At 41.5% G+C, this 26,642-nt stretch overlaps 3 protein-coding genes, 1 long non-coding RNA gene and 3 other non-coding genes across 7 annotated transcripts; 1 reads left to right on the forward strand and 6 right to left on the reverse strand.

The window, feature by feature from the left end:
• Positions 1–43: 43 nt before the first annotated feature.
• LOC115406736 (uncharacterized) lies at positions 44–16,991 on the reverse strand. The gene is made up of 3 exons (XR_003933562.1): positions 16,980–16,991; positions 12,743–12,746; positions 44–118 (listed from the first exon to the last, which is right to left on the reverse strand). It is a non-coding gene; the product is annotated as an uncharacterized LOC115406736 (long non-coding RNA).
• trnam-cau (transfer RNA methionine (anticodon CAU)) lies at positions 49–120 on the reverse strand. The gene has a single exon. It is a non-coding gene; the product is annotated as a tRNA-Met (tRNA).
• trnas-gcu (transfer RNA serine (anticodon GCU)) lies at positions 382–463 on the reverse strand. Its single transcript has one exon. It is a non-coding gene; the product is annotated as a tRNA-Ser (tRNA).
• On the reverse strand, positions 4,087–4,169 carry trnal-uaa (transfer RNA leucine (anticodon UAA)). Its single transcript has one exon. It is a non-coding gene; the product is annotated as a tRNA-Leu (tRNA).
• On the reverse strand, positions 5,153–9,408 carry stx11a (syntaxin 11a). The gene is made up of 2 exons (XM_030116943.1): positions 9,279–9,408; positions 5,153–8,264 (listed from the first exon to the last, which is right to left on the reverse strand). Exon 2 carries the CDS (start codon positions 8,257–8,259, stop codon positions 7,369–7,371), a length of 891 nt encoding a protein of 296 aa, XP_029972803.1. The 5' UTR covers positions 8,260–8,264; positions 9,279–9,408; the 3' UTR covers positions 5,153–7,368.
• LOC115406735 (syntaxin-11-like) lies at positions 9,602–13,253 on the reverse strand. Its single transcript, XM_030116944.1, has 2 exons — positions 13,137–13,253; positions 9,602–11,544 (listed from the first exon to the last, which is right to left on the reverse strand). The coding sequence occupies exon 2, from the start codon at positions 11,540–11,542 to the stop codon at positions 10,658–10,660; it is 885 nt and encodes a 294-aa protein (XP_029972804.1). The 5' UTR covers positions 11,543–11,544; positions 13,137–13,253; the 3' UTR covers positions 9,602–10,657.
• Positions 15,585–25,461, forward strand: LOC115406733 (RING finger protein 145). The gene is made up of 11 exons (XM_030116942.1): positions 15,585–15,845; positions 16,495–16,799; positions 17,227–17,335; positions 18,008–18,099; positions 18,644–18,885; positions 19,602–19,777; positions 19,875–20,015; positions 20,829–21,011; positions 21,100–21,247; positions 21,436–21,792; positions 23,787–25,461. Exons 2-11 carry the CDS (start codon positions 16,631–16,633, stop codon positions 24,621–24,623), a joined length of 2,454 nt encoding a protein of 817 aa, XP_029972802.1. The 5' UTR covers positions 15,585–15,845; positions 16,495–16,630; the 3' UTR covers positions 24,624–25,461.
• The last annotated feature ends 1,181 nt before the right edge of the window (positions 25,462–26,642 follow it).

Genomic DNA, 26,642 nt, shown 5'->3' on the forward strand with positions numbered 1-26,642 from the left:
TGGGAGTGAGAGAATGTTCCTGTGCTGGAGTTGTCAATAAAAATGATTTAGCAGAGGATGGTTTCGATCCATCGACCTCTGGGTTATGGGCCCAGCACGCTTCCGCTGCGCCACTCTGCTGTGGTCAACTGATTGTAAATGAACAATCACGGCAGGAAAATGCCAGATCTTTATCCTTTAGTGTCCTTGGTGGACAACCTTAACCTTGAACACAGTAAATTGTGAATTTGATAGATGTGCATTCCAGTCGTAGCCAGTCAGAACCACTATGTACAAGCCTCGTCCAGTACAACACTGTTCAAATATTAGCGATCTGTTCGATTTGTTTTTGAGAGTTCAGATTCATTAGGACTTGCTGATACAACTGCAGCAATAAGGACTCGACGAGGATGGGATTCGAACCCACGCGTGCAGAGCACAATGGATTAGCAGTCCATCGCCTTAACCACTCGGCCACCTCGTCCCCTTCACCAGTGTCCCAGTGGTTCTCATCACGAGGGTCACAACCCTAAAGAGGTCGCCATGTTTTTTCAGTGGATAATCGGCCTGTTTCAGGATGAAAATCGATGCAGTGTCGTCTAATAGTAATGTGAATTCATCACCTCGCACACATTAAAATCGCAACCCCGCACCATGGAAACGCCACACTGATGCCTGGTACGCTTTTACCACTGGTCCTGCACGAATATCACTGCGATGTGAAGCTGGGTACCGCACCTTGAGCCCCCTGTGGTCTAAGAAACACAGAGGTCAAGGGGTAATCTAAACGTTACAAGAGGTCCACAGGCTTGTGAATCAGGCTATTGTCTGCTGTCATTTGTCCAGAAGAGGGTTCTGAAATACCACTGTCCATACTGCTGACTTCAGTGATTCAACTAAACGTGCGCCACCCCAGATGGGACTCAAACCTATAATCCCTTGCTGAGGAGGCCAGTGCCTTGTCTATTAGGCCACTGGGGCTTGGAAAGCTACATTAAAAAAAGACATTTTGAAAATTTTGATAGCCTGAAACAGCGGTCCCCAAACTATGGCCCGCCTAAACATTCGGCACAGTCCCCTGAACAATACCGGAATCCCCCCCCCCCCCCCCCCGCCGCCTGCCGCATCGATCTCATCAGAAGCAAGTCGGGTGCTGGCAGGAAAGTGTCTCCAATTAAAATCTGTCATGTTTTTGTTAGTTTTTTAATTTGTCTAGCAGGATGTACAGTGATAAACGCAGTGATAAACGCAGTGATAAACGCACTCTAATAATTCCATACATTGGAAGAATGAACTATTGTCATTGTCGGTGACATGACATCGATTTTTATCCTAAAATAGGCCGAAAACTGACTGAAAATGAAGTGGCAACCACTCTGAAGTTTGTGGCTTACAGAGTAAGTGGACAAGGATAAACTCCTAATAAAGTCTTAATAAGTCCTAAAAAAGTCCTAACAAGTCCTAACAAAGTCCTAACAAGTCCTAACAAAGTCCTAGCAAGTCCTAAAAAAGTCTTAACTAAGTTCAAGCAAAGTCTTAACAAGTCCTAACAAAGTCCTAACAAGTCCTAACAAAGTCCGAACAAGTCCTAACAAAGTCCTAACAAAGTCCTAACAGGTCCTAACAAGTCCTAACAAAGTCCTAACAAAGTCCTAACAAGTCCTAACAAGTCCTAACAAAGTCCTAACAAAGTCCTAACAAGTCCTAACAAAATCCTAACAAAGTCCTAACAAGTCCTAACAAGTCCTAACAAAGTCCTAACAAGTCCTAACAAGTCCTAACAAAGTCCTAACAAAGTCCTAACAAGTCCTAACAAAATCCTAACAAGTCCTAACAAAGTCCTAACAAAGTCCTAACAAAGTCCTAACAAAGTCCTAACTGGTCCTAACAAAGTCCTAACAAGTCCTAACAAAGTCCTAACAAAGTCCTAACAAGTCCTAACAAAGTCCTAACAAAGTCCTAACAGGTCCTAACAAAGTCCTAACAAGTCCTAACAAAGTCCTAACAAAGTCCTAACAAGTCCTAACAAAATCCTAACAAAGTCCTAACAAGTCCTAACAAGTCCTAACAAAGTCCTAACAGGTCCTAACAAAGTCCTAACAAGTCCTAACAAAGTCCTAACAAAGTCCTAACAAGTCCTAACAAAATCCTAACAAAGTCCTAACAAGTCCTAACAAGTCCTAACAAAGTCCTAACAAAGTCCTAACAAGTCCTAACAAAATCCTAACAAAGTCCTAACAAGTCCTAACAAAATCCTAACAAAGTCCTAACAAGTCCTAACAAAGTCCTAACAAAGTCCTAACAAGTCCTAACAAAGTCCTAACAAAGTCCTAACAAAGTCCAAACAGGTCCTAACAAAGTCCAAACAGGTCCTAACAAAGTCCTAACAAAGTCCTAACAAAGTCCTAACAAAGTCCTAACAGGTCCTAACAAAGTCCTAACAAGTCCTAACAAAGTCCTAACAAAGTCCTAACAAGTCCTAACAAAGTCCTAACAAGTCCTAACAAAGTCCTAACAAAGTCCTAACAAGTCCTAACAAAGTCCTAACAAAGTTCTAACAAGTCCTAACAAGTCCTAACAAAGTCCTAACAAAGTCCTAACAAGTCCTAACAAAGTCCAAACAGGTCCTAACAAAGTCCTAACAAGTCCCAACAAAGTCCAAACAAGTCCGAACTATATCCAAACAAGTCCTAACAAGTCCTAACAAAGTCCTAACAAAGTCCGAACAAGTCCTAACACATCAAAAAGATTCAGGACTCGATCCTAACCTGTGGGGCAAAAAAGCCATTCAGATTCTGAGAAACCTCAGCCACTCTGCGGACCGTGGTCAGATTGGTGGGGTGACAGCTGCTATCCAACACTTTCTGGATGCTGTGTGGACGACGAGCTGCTGATTTAGCGGCAACTCGCCATCCAATCTACTGTCCAGCATCTGAAAAGACCTTTCAAGGGTGGAAAAGCATCCTGTAAAAATGTATTTATCCTTTTTGTAATCAATTTTAAGCATTAAGTAATTTATTTTAAAAGTTAATTTAATTTAATTGAAAAATGATGGCACAGGATCAATGATAATGGGATAATAGAGCAATGAATACACAATAGAACAATGAGTGTGGTTACATAGATGTTTTTAATTTGGAATTGGTTTATTCTGAATTAAGTAGTTCAGAATTATATTCATGAGCGTCGTGTTTACATGGGAAAATCGAGGAATTAAATCCTCTCTCACACCGTGGTCTGCAAAGCGTTCTGATTGGGCTCGGCCGTGACGTACTGACGTCTCCTGGAAGTAAACAGCGTTTTTCTCGTCTTTCTTTCTTGATTAACTTTGACGCTACAGATTTTCCATTGTTCCACTGATTGTATGAGACTTTATTTTGAATTTTCTCCTTTCTCCTTTCAATTTGCTCTTTTCTTTTTTTCTCTGCACCCCTAAAGGTGATTTTTGCCCAATTCTTTGACTTCAGCCCATTTCTGAGAGTTGAGGTTATTCCTGATTTGTTGGCTGTAACTTTGGTAATAAAGTCTTGAAGAGAATGGGATTTGAACGTACACATCCAGGAGCCTGATGGACTGCTAATCCATTGTGCTCAGCATGCATGGGTTCAAGCCTCATCCAGACTAATTACCAAAGCTATATTTGTCAGAAACAGATTTAATAATATCCAAAGGTTTGTATGATAAAAGGAAAACACAATATTAAAGTCCTCTCTATCTTGATCTTGCCATGTTGACGCTGTATATTTATATCCAGCATATATTTTTACATATCATGGAATATGAGAGTTGATCTATCTTGAAAGTGTGTCGATAGAGTCATGTGTTGACCCTGTTCAATCAACTGAACTGAGGAGGTGATATGATCCCCTTCAAGTGCTAATCAATGGTCAGAAGGTAGTGTATGTTCATTCATATATTCTTTTGTTGTGATTGAAGTGTGTAGTAGTTTGAGCCCGTCATCAATCTGTCCCTCTTCAATTACAGGGTAAGTCCAGTCACAGCTGAGCGGAGGTGAAGTTGTCCCTGGACTGATCCATCACGTCTCACACACACAGACCATTTCATGTTTGTAGAGTGTTAGAGGAACCCGGAACACCTAAAACTTCCTACCAGGAGTGGGGCTTGAACCCACGAGGACTAACGTCCATTGGATCTTAAGTCCAACGCCTTAACCACTCGGCCATCCTGGTTATTAAAGTCACTCTGATAAGAGTGACTAACCCTAGATAAGGACAGGAGGACTCAGCACACGCCGGAATGGAATGAGCAAACACGTCACTCAGCTGAGATTAAAGCTGTCTTAGGAGACTGAGCCGCTTTTGTCTCATATCTCTCAAACATGTATGACTGAAGCAGGTTACTTTTCGAATGATGAATACATCTGATTTGGTTATTGAATACTGGAGAATGGATAGGTTTAAGTAAGTTTTTACTCCTCCGTCTTTTCAGACATATTACACTGAATACATGTGTTGTTGATGTTAGTGAGGTCAGTATTTCGTTTACTTCATGTCAAATAGTATTTAACCGACTTTAAAATACATTTACTGAGGTTACTCAGTTTTAACCAGATTTTTTGGTAATTCAAAATTTACTTTTTCACACCTTGATTTGATTTACACTGCGTGCAAAAATGATCATGCGGCTTGAAACCCTGGAAATCTCACAGTCAATTTGCTTGACATTATATGTACAAATGATTTGGCATCGTCAGCGTCTCTCCATCACATCTGGGTATTTGTTCGCAGTGATGTGTGGTCAGGTTCCTACCAGCCAATATAATAGCTGATATTAATTTGAGATTTCTTTTAAAACTGAAAATACTGAATCAGCAACACCAAACCATTGAAGTCATTGTGTCAAATCAAGTCAAGTCTCAGTCTTTAACTTCCAAGTTCAAGTCAAGTCTCAAGTCTTTTGTTTTTTTGTTTTTTTTTTCAAGTCAAATCACAAATGATCAAATCTGAGACTCTGGTCCAAATCTCTGCTGGACAGTTCTCCAGTGTGTTACAGGGCCAACACACAGGACAGACAAGCAGTCACATTCAGGGGCAATCTAGAGTCACCAATTAACCTCGAGTGCATGTTTTTGGACTGTGGGAGGAAGCCGGAGCACCCGGAGGGAGCCCACACACACACACACACACACACACACACACACCCACACACACACACACATACAGAGACCCCAGGACCCGGCCCGTATTTGAACCCAACACCTTCTTGCTGTGCGACCACATGTTGTTTTACTTTTTTTGCAATTGGCAACAGAAATAACTTCAAAATGTGTCTGTGTGTATCTCTCACAGCAGACTGCAGCCCTGAGGAGGATTTACTTTTCCTTTTCATTTCAAGAAACAAGTTGTTCTCATTTGTTCACAAAAACAAAGCATCTTTTGAGATTTTATGTTGCTATCTTGAGCCCTGTATCGTATTCCACATTGTTTCGTGAGTTTAGCATTTCATTACACCCCTAGTCCATAATGACATATTATGTGTATAAAGTATTTTTTTCATTGCATGTATTGTTACTGTAAAAAGTGGCATGAATTGTACTGCATATGAGAAGTGAATAAACCTGATCTATGATACAGTGTAACTTAACATTAATGTGCATATCTAGATATGAGCAGCAAAGCTGCATGAACACATGTCTCATTCATTCATTCATTGAATTCACTATAAGGAACTGAATTACGATCACTTTATCTGAACACAAATCAATCGTTGCTTCAACAACAACAAAAGCTGAATATCTAAGAGGAAAATTTTTGAAATCTTAATTCCATTATCTCAGAAGAGAAATGACAACATATGATCAGTATTAGTTACATCCAGTTATAGGTAGAAACATGAACCACACCAACAACAACTTTACAATCTTTTTAGATTCCGGCTGTCGGATATCCCATGTGATAAACTGCACTGACGTATGAAGAAAACAAGTAAAAACAAAAACATGACTCTGTCTCGCCCGTCCACTCAGGGGCGCCACAATTGGTCAAAATGGAGGAGCAACCGGACGTGTTTTCTGCAGCTGATAGACCACACCTGACGCACTTGGTCTTCCTGGTGATTAAACAAACCTCAATAGACGCCAGATAAAAATAGTAGAGGTGACCACGAGCCTGTTTGACAGTAGGTAAATGAGTTGAAACGGAAGTAGCCGTTACTGCTGCTTGTAAATGCCCCCTCACAAACCACACTGAGCTGCTGAGGAAATGCAATCGTTGCAGCCCTGAAACCCGTTTCAACACCGAGGAGACAAGCAGTTAATCCTGAAAACACCCACTGATGCACCGTGTGATCGCCTGACTCAGTCCACCAGCTGGTCGCTGGGATTTCCCCAGTGACTGATGTGTTTTCTCATAACGAAGGTCTTTTTTAACGTAAGCAGGAGGATAGGTTTTCTGAGCAAACACCGAGCGGTCTGACTCGTTTGCTGTCCGATTCTCTCGTGCTGTCACGCCGCCTGAGCGAGAACCCTGGTACACACTGGGCCAGGTGCACGTCAGCGTTCAAACCTGCTGCATTACTGGCTTGTGTAAGCCTGAGTGAGGCAAGTCGGCCTTGACAAACAAAGTCACGAGCTAAAATGAACACTTCAAAAGCGGCAGTCTTCGTATTGTTGCGCAATCCACAGAAACCCTGCTTGACTGAGCCTCCACAGTTTACCACAATCGGATGATGTGTTGCATTCACTGCTTCTAAAGACTTGCTAAGCAATGACTCTGGCAGGAACCAGGACTCAGGTTTCAGGCTTCAGTTAAAGACATTCAAGACCTTCAAGCTATTAACAGTGAATGAGTCATTTGGTAAATAAACCACAATATACTCATTTAAATGTCCAATGGGAGATTTACAAGGCTGAAAGTTGTCATTTTGTGGATGCTTTTTATTTACTAAAGGAGTCATTTTGAAGTGTTTCTTTTACAAATGTATAAATTCCTAAATAACAAAAATCTCAATCATATTTCTATAGTAGGTTAATCTGAGGTGAAACATTGTGAATGACTCTCTGAGTCACCGCCCTACAAAATATCTATTTCTGACAAGAGACAAGAATCTCTTCAAATTACTCAGCATCCTTGAACTAACCCTCAGCTTGAGGTTAAAGGTTAAAGACGCCTGTTTCAGCTGTTCCCAGAAACAGTCAGGAAATGTAACCGCCACGTTGTATTCATGAGGTTTGAAATAACCCTGGACTTTTTTCTTAGATTAAAGTGGGAAATTTGCAAATGTGAAAAAGAAACTACACTACCATTTCAACATATTTACACACAGAAACCAAGAGAAGATGATTGCACCAGAAGCAGATGTGAATCTTATCTCAATATTCTTGTAAAAAAAAAATAAAAAAAAGAAAGAGAGAGAAATGCTGGTTGTGTCTCAGTTGCAGCAGGGGAAGCAACAGCAAAACAGTTTCTTGCAGGGGTTGTTCTTGTGGTATCTCACAGCCTTCTTGATCTGAATCTCAGCCTGGGCTACGTAGTCCTGAGTCGCGTACACGTTTGCTTCGATGTTGTCCAGCATGCAGCCCTGCTCCTCCACCAGCAGCGCCATCTGGAAGAAAAGCTCGTGAATGTCCCGGATGCGGCCCTCCAGCTCCAGCAGCTCCTTGTGCCTGTTCTCGATCTCATTGAGGGCGGATCTGGCCGTCCGCCCCTCGATCAGGAGGCTGTCCGAGAAGACGTTCCACTTTCCCGTCTCGATCATCTCGTCGATCTGCTCCCTGGTCACCTCCTTGCCCATGATCTCCGCCTGCCTCTGGATGCGGGTCTTGCAGTTCTCCCTCTGGACCATCTCGGCCTCGTTGTACTCAGACATGGCTTCGTGGAAAGCGGCGGTCAGAGAAATGTACTGCGAACGCACCATGCGAGCCAGCGCCGAGGCGGGCCCGTGCTCCTCATCCAAACGCTTGGACCGCTTCCCCAGCTTCTCCAGCCGGGCGTAGATGGCTTCTCCTCTGGCCTTTATGTCCCGCCCCAGAGCGTTGGAATCCCGCTTGATGCTGCTGATCCTCCTGACGGACGTGAGGAACCTGGTGTTCTGCTTCCCCAGACGCTTCACGTCCATTTTGAGCAGCAGCATCTCCTTCCTCATGGCATGGCCCTCCTTGTAGATGTCGTCCATCTCGTCTTCGCCCTGGAAGACGACGGCGTGCTGCTCCAGATGGACTCCATCGTCGGCTGCGCTGTGGCCGTTGCTCTCCGGAGCTCTGCGCTCGTCCTCGGCGGGCTTGGAGACGAGGGTCTGCAGCTCGGACAGTCGGTCCTTCATCTCACCTGAGAGGAAGTCAAGAGTGTTTACTGACTTCACAAGAAGAAACGTTTGGGAAGAAACCACAATTGTGGGTACACGTATATACAAGTTTGTATTTCACCAGTCTATCAGTAATCCAACGCAGTCACATCTAGTGGGCCGTTATATTCCTGAGCTGCTTCTTGCTGCAGGAAGAACCCAGTCATTCACTGACTTCAGGTCTGTTTGAGATATTACCGATAGGTCTTCAGAGAAAGCAGTTTGCGACATGTCTTTGGGAACCTGCTCTGTTGTTTTCTCACTTTACACACAGACTATAAATACTTTACTGACCAAGTCTGTGTTTAAAAAAAAACAAACTTATATAATGTCTCTTTTTTTTAATCACAAGCTCAACTTTGTGAAGAAAATACAAACTCTCCAAGACATATTTGAATCATTTATTTCTATTTTCTCATTATCTGAGAATCACTTTGAAGAAACATAATGTGAATGAAGGATGCAATATGATTCAGTAGACATAATTCCTTTTTTCAATGAAACCAAACTGATACACAACCTTCCTGAGAGTATATATGGTTAATAACATGCTGTGAATATCACAGACATGTATGCATTATGTAGAGAAGGGGAATAGCTGTGGACTTAATATTTTTCATAAACTTTTTGAATATCAAATTTTTCCATGTAAAGACAGATATTAGTTATTTAGGGGTTTTTTTATATATATATATAAACTTTATAGTTTTTATAGTCTCACAGAAGTTACCCACTATAGTTTAAAGCGTGTTTTCTGCAGGTTGACGATGGATGCAATGAGTAAAAAAGGAAGCTGAGGAGTTCCTTCCTCTTAGAAAGGAGCTTTAATTATACCTCGAGTAACTTTGTCAAAGGTTTACTGTTTGAAACGTGGTAAAACAATCTCATCAGGAAAATCTAAAGCTTATTATGAAAGGATAGAAGACGGAGGCAGATTATAAAGAGCTTCATTAGACGGTTATGATGAGTTTAGAGGATAAAAGGCTCAGTGCACCCACCTCAGTCTGTGCGCGTTATCCTGCGACGTTACACCATTAAAGTCCCCGGAGCAGAAGAACTGAGTGCTGAGAGAGTCATTTCCTCTTTCCTTCTCTCGGTTATAAATGTAAATTTCGACATGGAGCAGGGTGTGAAGCAGAAACGCACGTTTACCTCGCAGACGCGCAGTCATGACAGCGGGCGCTGCGCCGCGCTGCGGAGGACCCGAAAAGCGGAAGATCACGCCTCTCTCCCCGCTTCACCTCCCCTGCGAGTGCCGCTCATTTTCACAGCTTTTTCTCTCTTGGTTTGAGTGCAGGAAGCACAAGGTTCATCACTTCTGTTTATCTTCTATTCAGCAGCACGGCGACCTTTTTTGCGCATTTTTTCGCGCAAAAACTGGTGCGTGTTTTTTTTTTTTTTCAAGTGTGTCATCCAACCTTCAAATGAATCATTGCATCGTGGCTTAAAATACAACTTCACACTTCTATTCTCTCTTTTAATGCATATAATCCTACTTCCACTTGAACTTTATACATAATTTAAGCAATAATGTAAACATAAAGTAGTTTGAATGAAGATATTTACTCAAGTATGTTCTGAACTGTTTATGAGATAAGCTACCATTGTCACTTGAAGCATTTTCTTACTTCTCATAGCACATTTCTCTTGGCAGTGCATCATTTGCTAATCAGCTCAATACACAAAGTTTGAGAAAACATGAAGACATCCACTGAGAATTTTAGTCTTTTTGTAAGATTTTTTTTTTTAAACTGTTATTGTAATTTAGAGTTTTACACTTTTTCTTTCATGGGGGTTTTCCTCTTTCCACAGACAATTGACGTCTGACGCTGAATGAGTTTATACCTTTCGAGCTGAAAATCATCCACAGGTTTTTGACAGCTGAAGTGTGAGTGATGGGACTGTACCGTGGTTTCATCAGTGTGATGCTTTTTGAGCAACTGTTTTACTTCTGCAGTCAGCTGAGTCGTGGATTTTAAATGAAACAAACCAATGATCCGAAACAGAATGTTTAGACAAGTCTTAAAGTAACTCTGTAAGTGGAATTCATCACGTCCTGGAAAAGTCCAACATTTTCCCGGATGTTCAGAAGTTCTTTCGCACGACAGATTCATCGTCAATACATACATCAGATAGTAGTTTGAAACAGTTGGAGAACTGTGAGCTGCATTATACTGTTGAGAGAGAGAAAGTTAAGTTGTATTTGAACTTTTATTGTGTTTGTATAGATGATTGTACTGCAGAGCACCACATTTTATGATGTGATGTGCATGTATGTTTGTTTGTTTTCCTTTCTGAAACACTGTTCGTCACCCTGGAAGCCAGTTCAAACATGCTACAGTCTCACATGTTGCAGCGATGGATAAAAACTTTAACCCTAGTTGTAAAAACATGGAAAGCAGCCACAGAACATCTTTTTGAAGGGGTTGTTCTTATCCGATGCGGTGGCTCTCTCCAGCTTAAAAATGCCCTCTTGAACGGCCCCTTCAGTGTTTTGGACATTTTTCTGGATGTTTTCGATCACGGAGCCCTGCTCCTCTACGAGCACAGCCACGTCCAGAAACAGCTCCTGGATCCCCTGGATCCTCTTCTCCAGGTCCCGGATCTCCTCGTGTCGGCTCTTGATCTGCTGGAGGGCGGAGTGGGCAGTCTTCCCCGTCGAATGGACGCTGAACACCGTTATTTCCTCCTCCTCCTCCATCATCCTCTCCAGGTCCTGCCTGCTGACGTCCCTGCCCACCACCTCCATGTGCCTCTGGATCTGCCGCTTGCAGGCTTCCCTGTGGCCCATCTCTGCGTCGTTGTAGCTGACCATCACCTCCCGGAGGGCGTTGCTGAGGCACTGGTACTGCGTTCTGGCGATGCGCGCTGCGGGGTCAGAGCTGCCACGCTCCGACTCCAGCTCCCCCTTCAAGTCATTCAGCATGTGCAGTCGGTGCAGCACGGCCTCCGCTCTGCGCTTGATATCAGTCCCGATGGCGTTGGAGTCTCGCTTTGTCGCGGCGGCGGCGGCGGCGTACGAGGTCTTGTTCAAAGCCTGGTAGTTCACGTCCTTCAGCTCACTGATGTCGTTCTGGATCTGCTGGATCTGCAGGCGGATCTGCTGGGCTTCCTGCAGGACTCCATCCAGATGTGGCTCGGCGCTCGACGCTGCAGCTTCACATCCAGCTGCTTCACCCTGCGTCCCGTTGTCCAGGTCCACCGTGCTGAAGCCCTCGGTGTCAATCTGCACTCGATGCAGGTGACTCAGTCTGTCCCTCATGTCTGAAAAGAAACAAAAGACAGCAGAGTCACATTTTCACACTTTAAGCGTGCAAAAATATATTCATCATGAGAATGACATGAAGATGGTTTGAACTGGAAAAAACTGAAAAAAATTTGTTTATAACCAAAAAGGCATAACAAAGTGTGGATAATAAAGTGTTTTCGTTCATATTCAATTCGTTTTACAACTGGATCATCCATTTCACACAAGCTCTTTCAGTGGTTTGCCAGCAGGTTATAACTTATTAGAATACAAAAAAGATTTAGAATAATTCTTGTGAATATGTTTCTCAACAAAGTTACGAGCCAGAAAACAGTGAGCTCAAAAATCATGTGTGCTAGGTTCAATACACTTCACTTTTAACATTATTTTATGGCACTTTAAATCCTGAAAACATATGAAAAGGGTTCATAAAGAGAAAGAGAGGAAAGAACATCGTATACATAACTGTAGGACTTTATATTGTGCACTATAACTTATCTACTTTAATCTTTCAATGCAATGAATTTCTTGCACATCTTGTTTGAAGCCTTAAAAGGGTCACAATAAAAAATTGAAGTCATTCTACTGTTGTGTACATTGAGAGCAGTGTTCAGTCAACACCATTGTCACATAGTTTTCAGAGTTTGTGTAGTTTTCTCAACGCAACTGTCGCATGCTAAACATCTTAACTTCAACTACAATCTGTCAGAGGTTTGTTACACTTTTATATGGGTGAAGAGTGAAGCTGGGTAGCGTTGGGTGTATAAACTGTGCACCTGCCTCAGAACCACAGGCTTTGTTTTGGTACCTGTTCTTCAGTGACTCAATACACCATCTTGTGGTGAAAACCTATATTACATGACCGAACAAACGGGCCCACTGGATGACAGTCTGGATGGATTCTGCTTGTTAAAGTAATAAAAAGCTGAAAAATTGCCATTCTTATTGCATTGACCGAAGGCAACAGGCCTAAACTGAGCTTACTACCTGTTCTCTCTCAAAGCCTGAGATTCCACTTCACAGCCTTTGTGTTTAAAAATGGTGCCGGCATTTTCCAAGTTTCCAGTATCGAGTAATCTTAGATGAATGCTGCTGACCCACATGGACGTTTAATCTTCCTCAGGACTCGCCGGACAAGTTCCCAAACAGTGAAGTGCAGAGTAAAGGTAATTGAGCTTGGAATTAAAGTAAAAAAAAAAAAATTAAACCAGCAACCTTCCTGTCACAATCTCTCTTGTCAAACCTCCAAGAATCTGAAACAGTGGATGTGCTCAGTAGCGACCTTTCATGTTAAAAGACTGTATGGTGTGAATCATTCTTAAAATTGTGGAAAAATGCAGTAACTGTAAAACACTCCTTGATGTACGGTTACATGAGTATCAACAAATCATTCCTTTCATCACTAATTTATACAATACATGACTTAATGCTCATTTTTGATCATTTGTGACACATTTTTCCATGTTTTTAACGGCAAAAATACTTAAAAAGAGGTTTTTACAACTGCATTGTTAATGCCACTTCACTCAAACTTCAATCACACAGCATAACATGCATAATAAGAATAATCTAAATTATTGTTCATTACTTATATGTGCATTTTTGTTACCTTTAGATGTAGTGCAGATTGTTTTTTTGTCCTCTTTAGTTCATCAAGCAAAGGGTGGCCGAGTCCGGTAAGTGTGAGCGCTGAATGAGTTTCCAGACATGATAACCATCGTCTCACCTGTGACAGAGGAAAAGTTCTCCGAAACAAAACTTTCTGCATTCCTCTTGTGTCACATGAAGGTAAACTGTGACGTACAGAACAATAAAGCCTCGACCCTTCAGGTTTCAGCATAAAGGTGACGGATTTGTTGGTGTTTACATTGGGGCAGCTGTGGTTTATTTGGTGGAGGGCGTCATCTCAGCTTCTTTGAGGTTCAATCCCAAATCTCGTCCTGTCCATGTGTCAAAATGTTCATGAGAAAGACTCTGAACTGCTTCTTTAGAAGTCAAACTCCTTGCATGGCAGCGGACTACACCAGTGAGTGAGTGAATGGGTGAATGTATGAACAGTGTTTCTATCGGTTATAAACACATTTTCCTGTCATGAAACAGATTTCTGCGTTCCTCGTGTGTCGACATGACAGAGAAGCGTTATGAAGGACTGCGGTGATCATGTTGAGCAATCTTCAAGATAAAATCATGACCAGAAGCAACTGACGCTCCACCAGAAGCAAAAATTAAAAAAAAAAAGAAGAAGTATTTCAGATATGTTATCTTCAACAAGGGCGTGACTGAAACATTCAGAAATTATCTTCACCCATCATAGTCTGACATTTTTTACTGCAAGTGTCTGAACTGGACCGAGGATATACAAAGGGAAACCATCAAGCGGTCGTCAGTCATGCAGCCAGGAAAAGAGGATGAAGTATTTTTGAACAGATGATCAGTTGACTCGTAGGCGACTGACTGATGGAGTTATTTCCACAGGCCACAGAGGAGGCGTGTTCATGATTAGTCATTTCCATCAAGGTCTTTGAGTTTGAGTCACTCTGGCCTTGTTTCCTAAAGTTGTTTTTTTTTTGTTTGTTTGTTTTTTGGTTGTCATTCAGCTGTAGTGATCTGAGACTTAATTCTTGCAGGTAGAAAATTGCATATAAAGTCATTTAAGACTACAATTCCTCCTGGCTACTCCACAGTGAGGTAGGCTACACAGAAAGAGTGTTTACAGCATCAACAGACTGATACCAAAGTGACTCAACCCTGCCACCAACTGATGTACTACTTAAATTTAACAGTGTTCCTTTAAATCACACATCATTTTCTCATATAATTTACACTGTTGTGTTCCAGTTAATTGATTCAAACCTGCATATTTGCAGTCGATTTACTGTGTGATCTTGTCAATATAGTTTTTTTATATATATATATTTGTATTTGTTGCAAATTTTCATCAGCATTAGTCTATTAAATATATCAATGCATCATAAGTTCTCGGAGAAGCTGTAGCTGTGAGATTTGTTCTCAAAGACAGTCTGTTCTTGGAGGTTTTGTTGTGGTTCATATTTCCAGGTCAATCACTTCTGTCCTGTCTTCTTTTTTGAAAGCATTTTCATGACTTGTCCCTGCAGCATAGTTTCCTGTACGAATCAATTCATCCACTAATATGACTTCTTGAATGTTGGTGAGTCTGTTCTCAGAATATAACAGAGAAAGGAACCAGAACATTCAATATCAGCCGTGAAATGTAAGACTTCAAGAGATTATCCAGCACAAAGTAGCCTGTCGTTCATATCAAATGACATTTACAAACTCATCTCTTGCACAACAAGTTGTAGCCATTTAATAAATCTAATCTTTCCGATTAACTTTTTTTCTTCTTCAGTTTCCTGTTGCTTACTTCTACTTTGTATCATCTGGCTCTTGCTGACTTGTTTTTTTTCTTCTTCTTCTTTTCATTTGCAATCTCTTTATCAGGAATGTAAAATCAGGTCATGTCATGTGAGGCTTCCTGCCGTGTCTTTTTTATTAAAACCTCTGATGGTTTTGAAAGTCATTGTAGCTAAAAGCCGTCTGCCACATGTTTTTGTTCTGACTCATTGTATCTCTATAAATACTTTTTTTTTTTAAATCTCACTTCCATTATTTACATCTCTGTTGAATAATCTTCATGCAGAGACAACAATTTGTTTCATATGTCTGAAACTGTTTAGGACTTTTGATTACTGTACACTGAGTTTTATTTATTCATTTATTCATTCATTTATTTATTTATTTATTTATTTATTTATTTGGTGCATGGGCTTCCTCTTGGTGTTTTATGTTTCAGTTCGGTTCATAATCTGCCTCTTTTGTTTCTTTCCTTGTTATACGTGTGACTCTCCTGCAGAATTTTTGGTGGCGGATTTAATGGTCGATACTGTACTAGTAGCAGCTAGTAATGGTAGTTATAGTAGTAGTAGTGGTGGTAGTAATAATTTTAGTTTCTGTAGTAATTCTTTTATTTTGAATAGGAGAATATCCGCGTGTGATTGGTGCGTTCCTCCGTGACGTCACACCGGAAGTAGCCACGCAAGCGACTGGAATCACAACATTAGATCTAAAGTCTCTGAACTCTGAATCGTATTGCTTAATTGTACCCGCTTAAATTGAGGTTTTGTGACGGCAGCGGCTTCAACCAGTCTCGGAGACGCAGCGTTTGCAGAAAAGCTGAAATAATTTCCGCGCAGTGTTTTAAAAGCATGCCGTTTGCCGCTATGAGGGCTAAGCACCAGCAGCAGCTAGCGTTAGCTGGCAAATGGCTGCTGGGCTGTGATGTCTGTCACTGGACCAAGTAAGTCACTTTACTCTCTCAAGTTACTTCTAAAGCTTTGGGATTCATGCACAATGCCAGTTATGCATCTGTGTGACCGGAAAATGGTCCACGAAACGATAAATGCGCAGCTGAGAACCGATGAGGTTGCAATTAGGGAAGACGAGAGAGACCTGTGCATGCTATTTAGTTACTCAGGAAAGTCAGGTGAAAATAATGAATTACAAATACTTTACTTTCTCAAATGATATTGTGGGTTCTTCTTATTTACTGCATTATTAGCTATGATTTACACCATGTTAACTGCATCTCATTGTCCACAGCTAACTAACCTAGAATATAGTCACAATAATATGATTCTGTTGTTTATATTTGTTGTCTTTTCTCCAGCTTTGAGTGAGGTAACATACAAAATAATTAATAAACCCTTAAAATTAAGGTCATTTTTCTCCCATAAACTAAAAGTTGTGTCAAAAATTCATCTTACTTTTTAAACTTTGTTGTTTTATATTATTGACTGTTAATCTGAGTAGTTCACTTTGGAAGTTTTCTTTACTTTTTCAGAAAGGTTACCATTGAAGCAATAGAACATTTGTGAGTGGGTAATTCAAGCAATATATAAAAGCAGTGGTAATTAAGCGACTCACTTGTGGATTTTTGTGTTTTTCAGATGACAAGATGCGCCAGTGTTGAAGCTGCTGTGAGCTGTAAAATGAAGCCATTTGCTGACAGCATGTGACCGTCGAGCTCCCTCTCACGCTTTCTTTTTGTCTACTGACCAAAAACAAAAGTTGGTTTCAGCCACGATGCCTCGCCTGGAAGAGTTGGCCAACGTTGCCCTCAGGGTGCCAAACATACTGGTTCTGGACCTCCTCTATAAATGTGACATTGACAGTCTAACAGTGCATCTCAAGGCCAAAAACGAAGACATGCTCTTCAAATACAAATATGTTCTCTGGAACATGTATTACCTTGGTGAGTAGAAACGTGATGAAATGTTACAGGAAAAAGTTTTGTCCATCATTTGACCGAATCATAACAAATTACTACTCGAAAACACTAACCAAATCTGTTTGGTAGATTTTTCATTTGTTGTAATTATCTATGGTTTTTCTTCTCTGACTGCAATGTTACCATAAATTTCTTAACAAAAACTCATGTGAAGTTTGAAATTACTTTAATGAAATTTGTAGTTTAAAACTGATTGTGATCATGTAAGCCAGTAGAAGCCATGATCAACTGGTATTGTGGTGGAATGTAGTCGTTTTCATCCAATACAATCAATTATACTGTTTATCACATCTGAATATTCGCCAGATTGTAGTGACTATGTATGTATTGATTAGGTTTATCTTTGCACTTTAGCACAGTAAGAAATTCATAATGTACATTTTTCTTTCAGGTCATCTGATAAACTTGGTGGTGTTGGTTCTGCCGCTGAGACACATTGTGACGCTCTACCTCCACATCCTCGCTGCCCTCCTTCTTTACATGGGACATCAGATCTCCAAGTGAGAATCTTTAGAAGGACTTCACATTCTGAACGTGAAGATTTATTGATCCTCCATCTTTTTACACACTCTCTTCAAAAATATTTCATTTTCGGAGTGCTTCATTGTGTGTTCATGAGATTACAAGGTTGTTGTCTTTACTGGTCGAAGCTGAAACTGAAGCATCTAAATAGAAACAGATTACAAAACTGATGATAGATGTCTAAATAAATAATGTTCTCCATTCAGGAAGGATTGCATTTTCAGAGATGTGTTTAAATATATGAAAAGATAAGCCAAGTCAAATCTTATTTCAACTCGTCATTTATGATTGAAAACTGAGCTTCATCATGTTTTTCACCATAAAAGAATATATTGTCAACATCTGTTGTCTACGTAAAAGCAAAGCCATAACTCATTTTAGATTCTTTTATTCAGGTAATATTTTTATATAAAGGCTACTGATGTTACAGCTCCACCAAATATTATTTTAGCCTTTTAATTTGTTCGCTTTACCCTTCAATGTAGCATTATAAAAGACAACAGTGTTGAATTAGAAAAATATCATGCAGGGAAAAGGTTTCTCACTGACATGAGGATTTTTACATCAATGAAGTTAAAATTGAAACTTAAAACTACTTTAATTTATTTTTGAATGGGATTATAAGTGTTGTCTTCCTCTCTGTTTTGCAGGGATTACGTACGAGAGGAGCTGCAGTACGGCTATGAAGGAGCAGTGTACCGTGACTCTGTAGCTTTCAACAGATTAGTCTCTGCCATGACGAGTGAGTCCCACATCACACCTGTGCAAATAATTACCTTTCAGTCTTTATTCTAAAAACACTTTTTGAGGCCAGATTTTTTTTCATACTTCTTATAAGAGCCTCCCTATCCCTTTATTTCTATTTTCTATTGTAAAACTTAGAAAAACAAAACTCTGCAGTGTGTATGTTGCCATGATCCCCCTTCATTTCAGCCTTTAGATTTAGAGAATTACAACACTGCCAAAAAATATCACTGAAAAGAAAGAAAAATTATCCTTGCATCCACTGAAATTAATTAATTGCTTGATTAGCTGCTGATTGTGTATTAGGAGTTTACTTAAGTTTTAATATTTTGTCTTAATAAGATATTACAGCTTATTGAAATAGAAAAGAACAGCAGGTTTTTACTCATTATCTCACATATTAGGTGTAAGATGGAATGAAATCCACCTCAGATGTTTGTTTTTCCTGCTTTAAATAACAAAGCTTCAGCTTGAATGAACATCGTGTGGTGAAATCAGTCATGTTCTGTCTAATCTGAGGTTTCCGTATGTTCCCACCACAGGTCAGATTATTCTCAGCACCCTGTGTGCCTTCCTGATGAAGACCAGAAAGGTGTGGTTGTTCTCGGTCCACATGCTCCCCCTGCTGGCCCGACTCTGCGCTGCTTCTCACGCCACGCTGCTCACCGTCAACACTTTCTCCATGGGCCTGACGGGAGCCGGCATCGCCCTCTTCCTCCTCTCCAATCTCTTTGTGCCATATCGACTCGCAAGGGCTGCCTACTCGGAGCTGCTTCACCTGGAGGTGCCGCACCTTTTCTCTGACATTTAATAAGATTAGCCATTCAGAGGGGAAATAAAGCATTGAGGAAGTGAGAGTTTAATGAGGTTCTTGCTTTGCAAAATCGAACAGGGTTCACTGTGAAACAAAACAAGCACAGCACTCAGTGCCCATAGATGCAAAATGCAGGCTTTAACAGGTCTGGTTTTATGAACGCCGTTGAGCCACGGCTTTCCGTTGAGCTCTGGTTTTTCTTCAACTAACATGTTTTTCAGAGTTTTCACTTCAGAGATTTAAATTTTTTAGTTCATTGAGCTTTTGTTAATAATTTGTCTGTTATTGATGCTATTAATCTAAGATGAACTCAGATTTTTCCGTTTTGTCTGTACAGCTGTAATATATTAACTAAAAGATAAGTCCTTATTTGTCCCAAAATGGGGACATTTGCATTCGAAGCACTGAGCTGACAGTGAGAAAAGATTAGCAAAAAAACAGGAGGAATGATTAAAAAAATATTACCAATTTCAATAATATAAAGACAAGGTAAGGCTTCAACCAATTTTTATTGTAATAATTATAATAAGAGACAAAAATCTGATTTTAGATTTTAGTTTGAGATACTGTATTTCAGGATTTACAAGCAAAAGATATATAGATAAAGCAGTTATGGGTAAAATAAATCGATCGATGGTGAAGAGTGAAGGCCAATAGGATGATCGGTCCTGGTTTTCCTCCTCCAGGTGATCGAGCTCTACAGGCTTCTGGCTGTGGGAATCTCTCTGTGGAACCAGTTTGCCGTCCCAGTGCTCTTCAGTGTCTTCTGGTTCGTTCTGTTCATCGTTCAGCTGTGCTCTGACACCTTGTCCGCCGGCTCCTCTGCAGTCCATCAGGGAATCATGTTCTTCCTGCTCACAAGGTGTCGCGATTATATGTTTTTATCTATTTCTTTGGTTCTTGGTGTGCTGCATATTTGTTTTCCATAATAAGGCTAACCCGTGCTTGAACTCCTGCAGTGTCTCTGAATGTTGTGCCACGCCGTACTCTCTTCTGGGCCTGACCTTCGTGGTCTCCTATCTCGCTCTCGGTCTGCTCAACCTATGCAAGTTCTACCTGGGAGGTTACGCCGCCATTCAGAATGAGAACGTCATGCACAGGTAGGACGCTGGCTATTCTTCGCCATTTATGTTACACCGCTAATGCAGGTTAGAACAATTTAAAGTGATGGCGACGAGAGGGAAAAAGCAAGTAAGGACAGGAAAGCTTGTGTTATTGGAATAAATTAGAATGAGATGACTAAATGGCCTTATTTATTTATTTTTTGTTGAAGCTAGGTGCTCTCTTTGTTGAAGTCAACAGAGTTGTATCACACACACTGTTGGAGTCCGAGCTAAATTACCCAGAAACCCTGCTGATTTGGGCTATATACAGGCTCTCACAGACTTCAGCAGCCTCAGTTTGTTACTTGCCTCACTGTACAATGTAGATTTGGTAAACTCAGGTGCGACGTTATGTTTGACTGTCCGATGTTGCTCTGGCTCAGAGGTGATGTCGACCTTAATGTAGTTAAAACAACAACATGTACACAAGCAATGCCATCAGAGAAGAAATAAAGCGAACCAAAGACGAGCCCTGTTGGTCAAGTAGCGTTTACTTTTAACATCTGGAGCAGGAGTCACACTGTATGATGCAGTGTTACTTTTCTGAAACCGTGGTCACAAGACAGAGACGTCAGCCATCCTTAGACCCATCTTACTGGACAAAATAAGATCTCAAAAAACCCAAAATATGACTTATGACCTAATTGCAAATCAAAGTCCTGCTCCAATACATTCTCGGTTTGAGTGACCATTTTATTACTTCATATCGAGATAAAGTTTTGGACCTTGAAGAAGTTCCAAGTATAACTCGGTGTAATGTCCTGATACTAGTAAAGATTAAACCTCCTCAACCTTCCACCCTGTGTCCAGAGGGGTGACCGAGGGCGTCACTCTGCTCCTGCTCGCCCTGCAGACGGGCCTGTTGGACATGCAGGCCCTGCAGCGCACCTTCCTCCTCAGCATCATCCTCTTCATCGTGGTGACTTCAACCCTGCAGTCCATGATCGAAATAACGGATCCTGTCATTCTGTCCCTGGGCGCATCTCGGAACAGGTACCAGCAGCAACCGGGAATTTCTGTGTGATCAGATAGAATCTGTGTTTGATTTTGTTTTGTTTTTTTTTAATCTGTCTTCTTTCAGGAGTCTGTGGAAACATTTCCGAGGCCTCAGCATGTGTCTGCTTCTGCTGGTTTTCCCAGTTTTCATGGCTTATAAGATCTCGCAGTTCTTCCTCATGGACTTCTGGCTCCTCATATTGGTTTCCAGCTGCATGTTGACCTCTCTTCAGGTGAGAACAGCCCTGAGAGTGCTTGAACTGGGCTCCTGTTTGTCGCTTAGGTTGAAGTTTGGAAGACTTTGGCTCCCTCTAGTGGAAGAAAACTGAAACGTTTTAAAGCCATCATCTCTGTTATAATCTCATTATTTCTTATTTTTGGGGAGAAATAAATGTGCTTTATGTTTTCATCCTCTTCCTAGGTTACAGGCACCATGCTGATCTACTCCCTCTTCATGGTGGAGCTGTTCCGCAGCAACCCCATCGAGAGCCTGGACGAAATCATCTACTGGGTGAACGCCGTCAGCCGGGTGCTGGAGTTCGTGGTGGCGCTGTGCGTGGTGGCCTACGGCACGTGGGAGTCGCTGTTCGGGGAGTGGAGCTGGATGGGCGCCTCGGTCATCATCATCCACTCGTACTTCAACGTGTGGCTCCGGGCGCAGTCCGGCTGGAGAAGCTTCCTGCTCCGGCAGGAAGCGGCCAAGAAAATCAACTCGCTGCCCAGAGCCACGGAGCGGCAGCTGCAGGAGCTCAACGACGTGTGCGCCATCTGTTTCCAGGTCAGTCGCCCCGACACCGGCTGAAGCAGTGCAATGTGGCTCAGAGTCAAAAACAGAAATTTAAGTTTATTTTTATGGCACTGTCATATGAAATTCAAATGCTTCATTAAAATCATACAAACAAAAGTAAAAGAGCAAATTCAGGCAATTAAAACAGGAGATTAAAAAAAATCATCTAAAATGGGATAGGAAAATAGGAAAAAGACTAATTTAGATATGACTCTCAACTTCCAGGGCCATTAACTACAGAGGGGATCAGGGTTTTACCTTTGTGACTGCGGTTCAGTATTGGTGTTATAACTGTATAAAGCTTGGGGTTAGTGGCTAATGTGCTCATCTCACAGCAAGAATGTCCCTCGACATTTTCCAGTAACTCACAGCTCAGTGTGACATTATAGCCCCTTGATATTTTCTCCATTATCATCTGTTAAAGCATCAAAGTAATAAATCACATTTTCACCATTCACCTGGAGAGTAGCTGCTGTTCGCCACCAGCTCAAAGTCAGGTGGAATGAAAAAAAAAATGTGGTGTTCCTTCATTTACAACTGTCTAGTTTAGAGAAGAGGATGATTGTAGCATATTTGGACTAATAAATCTATACAGGCGGACTTCTTCCGCAACAAACTGTGAAAAATGCTGGGGTGTGAAAATAAACAATGAGATTCAAGATGGCAGGCAGGTTTTGCACTGAAACTGTCTCTGAATCATCTCGTTTTTTTGTTTTTTTTTTTAATTGCCAGTGGAGAATACAGAATTAATAAGCTGCTTCACTACTTCATCCGACTTTAGTAGTTTTTGCGACACGCAGACAAAGCCACAGCTAAAAGTTTTGAACAGGAGCACCTTCAGCGAGTAGTGACAGTGGAAAATACATCAGAAACCGACTTTGCCCTTCTGTAGAAAAGTCAAAATCACGTGTGGAGGTAGAATGTTGTGATACTGGCTGAGCTCTACAACACGTGACTTACCCCTCTGTGTGTATTTCCAATGCTTCACATAGTTCCCTCCTATAAAACGTGTTTTTCCTGTTTCTCCAGTTTGGCCCAGCCTCTTTCCGTCCTGGTCAGATGCATTTCTTTGGCTTTGAGCCATGTTTTTTGTTTCCTTTTTTTTCTGTGTCTGTGTGTGTTTTTCACCTTCAGTGTCTTGTCCTTGCTTTATTGTCACGGAAGCAGTTAGACAAATTCTTGTAATTCTGATAGAGATCAGATAAACAGGAGATAGTTATGAGGAAATATCTCCTGGTGAAGTGTTATAAAAGCTTGGTTGAAATCCATGCTGGAGCTGCTGAGAGAATTAAAGGAACAACTTCAGCCTTTTTATATAGTTTTAACTTAAAAGTCACAAAAGTTTGAAACGCACAATGTAAAAATATTAAAATATTGCATTAGTTTAGATTTTTTAAGCGCAGACAGTAATAATCGGATTTGAAATTCAAATAAAGACTTAAAACATTTCAGTTTTGAAATATTATATGTAGAAATAACTAACAATTATTTTACTTTTCAATACTGTTACATTTATTAAAGATTTTTTTCAAGATGCAAAATATGTTATATCAGAAATTTCCACTTTGACCACTTGGAATTAATCTTAGAATAACTTTCATAATAATATCTGCATTTGTTTTTTTAAACATATTGTTACTTTTTACACCTTAAATAAGAGTGTTTTTATATGTGACTACTTATGGTTGAAGTCAAAAGTTAGATTCAAGTGAATATAAGTTGAATCATCCCAAAAATGTATGATTACACTGTGTAATATAATTTATGTAACTGACTGCATGTCGATAAAAATGGAGCTGAATTCTAAAAATGGTAAAATAACTATGATATGAAGACTGAATAAGAAGTTGAAACAGCCTAAACGGTATTGCTTGGGTGTTTGCCTTGATGAGCAGTAATCTATTCTGTGAAAATGTTTTTTGTTGCGACTGTCAGAACACATCCAGCTGTTGTGTTTCAACCAGACGTCGTTTCTTCCGCCACAGGAAATGAACGCTGCTGTGATCACCTACTGCGGACACTTCTTCCACGGCAACTGCCTCCGGAAGTGGCTGTACGTCCAGGAAACGTGTCCCATGTGTCACCAAAGCGTCCAGCCCACGCCGCCGGGCCAGCGCCACGCCGCGGCCGACGACCCGGACCCTCCACCTCAGAGAGACGCGGGGCGAGACCCGGCCGCAGGAGAGGAAGCCCACGACCCCGACGACGCCGGAAATCAGGAAATGCAATGTGATGATGTGACTTCTGACCCCACCGAGCAGGAGGAAGAGGAGGGGGGCTTCCAGAGAGGAGGCGATAGAGACCAGCCGGCTGAACCCCACAGCGACGGCGTTCAGGGTCTTCGTTTCAGCTCCAGTGGGGACTTTGTAGGATTTGTCAGCCCAGTGTTACCAGAGGAGTCAAGTCCCCCGTGTGAGGAGAGGGACGAAAACCCACCACTGCCATCCACTTTCAAAACTGTGAGCGACAATACAGTCAAGTCCCCGTCTCACTCTGAATCAACACGACCTCAAGAGTTTGTTCAGTCGAGTTACGAGCCGTCGCTGGACTCCTGTGATACCTTTCAATCACTGGAGGGAAACAATACTGAAAACTGTACAGGGCCTGTCCCGTGTGAGGCGGAAAGCCAAACCTCTGTCCAATCATGCAATCAAAACTCAGAACTCTCGGAGAATACGGAACATTTTCAAAACCATCAAGGTCACGGCACACACTCAGACCTGCTCAGAGGGCCGGAGGCCGACCCTCAGACGTCTCAGCCGTCCCTCAGAGATGCACAACCACAGACTGCAACGACTGACCGACCTGCATCAGTGCCTTGAAGGAAGACTTGTTCTCTGTTAGCAGGGAATCAAACACATTTGCCTTTTGTATGTGAATCATGAGGGAAGGCGGAGATGCTTCACGCAGCGCTGCTTGTTGGGACGAGAGCGTCGTCTTGGGATCGTCTCCTCGCCGTTCTCATAATGCAGCAGATCCACTGCCTCTCACAGGAGCTGGAGTGCTGGTGCCAAGCGACTTAGCGCTCCCTCAAATGAGCGGTCACACAGTTTAGGCTCATCGACAGTCTGAAACTCTGCGAGAGATGATGGTGCCTCCTCGACAGAAGCACAATTCAACATGTCTGACAGTGTGGTTGTGACTCCAGTCCTGTACAACATGATGGTTTAAAGGGAAGGAAGCATTATGATGCTGACGCCTCGCAGGCAGGATCGTGCGCAGGACGGGGCTTTTCTGTTTGAAGCTTTCTTCAGCTCTCATCTCGTGAGGAGATGTTGCGTGTTAACCCACTTCCACAGTTAACCTCACTGTGTTCCAACCTGCGGCAGTGTGACATTCAATGGTGAAATACAGTCAGACGTGCTCGTGAGGTCAGGACTGAGACTGTGGGACTGTGTCTTGCCTTTCAAAGAAATAAAAGAATATATAAGACAAAGAATATATATTGGTGGTACGTGATAGAACGTCGCTTTCCTCCACCTCGGCATATCCCTCAGATGGCGGCGTCCTCGTTACAACATGCAGCAGCGTGATGCCAGCTCCGCATTTTTTTCTATCAAGGGGGGGGAAAAATAAGAGAGAGAGTTGTATCTTTTAGCAGACAGTGTAATGAATGTGATTCGGTTTAGAAAATAATTTGTTTGGGCTGAATATGAGAGTGGAAATATGTTGGGCTTTCATGTAAATGTAAAGAACAAGATTATCATGAATAAACAACGAAGAATAAAACAACATGAGTGTCAACACAAAGCGATAATCTTTCATCAGTATTTACTGAATGCTACCAGGGAATGATCGCTCAAGATGTTTACTTGGTGTTCATTTTGATTTTTCTCAGTTGTGGCAGCAGAGTGGCAAAAATACTTCAGTCTTTTATTTTCAATCGGTCATTTGTACTGCCTTCCCTCTCTTGTCTCCCAGTGTTAAATCACAGATGTGAAGTTTTACTTTCTTTAATTTGTGACTGTTTTCTGTAATAATACAGCCATGACAGGCGCGCAGTGAAGCCAGTCTGCAGCCGTTCGGCTTTCCATTCCTCACTGGCCCATGGAGTCAATGATATAAAATGAATCAAATAAAAACTAGTGTTCAAATTCTTCAACTGCTTTCATTTGCAAGGTGGCAGCTTTGGTTTTCTAGGGGACATGGCTTATGGGTGTGGCTTTACCTGTCTTTATTGTGTTTAAAGTGTCCAAATCAGTCACTATCGTCAGACAAATTGCTGCATAGCAGGATCTTTTATGCGCCTTTATGTAACGGCTGAATCTGATCCAAGTTCATTGCAAGAAAAACCATTAACACTGAAGGAAAATTTTAAATGATGGCTCATCATTGAAATCTGAGTATCTGGGGGAAATGTTTTAATCATATTAAGGTACTGCATATGGAGAAATTGCTTCACCGAACTGATCCACCAATAGGGAAGCACTTGGGGGAGGTCATGTAGGTCGAGGGTCTTGCTCAGGGATCCATGGTGTATGTTTTCGGACTCTTGGAGGGACACTGGAGTACCGAGACCTTCTCGTTATGGAGCAATTAAAGCAATTTTTGGTATTTGAACCCATGACCTTTGCAGTGAGGCCAGAGTACAAACTACTGTCACACCGTGCAGCTGCATACATTGAATAAATAAATTGAATTAGTGAGAATTTTTGTCAATATCTTAGAATGAAGTTAATTTTATTTTCTCTCTTTTGGTTCAGTTTCTACCACTTCATTTTAAAAATAGTTTATCTTCTCTATATGGTCATTTTCCACCTTTTAATCTGTGTATTGTCGTTCCAGTGACATTTTGCCTTTAGGGGCTCAAGAATCTGTCCTTACTTACCTTGACCTGAAAT

Source organism: Salarias fasciatus, chromosome 19 (assembly GCF_902148845.1).
Source record: "Salarias fasciatus chromosome 19, fSalaFa1.1, whole genome shotgun sequence".
NCBI classification, from domain to species: Eukaryota; Metazoa; Chordata; class Actinopteri; order Blenniiformes; family Blenniidae; genus Salarias; species Salarias fasciatus.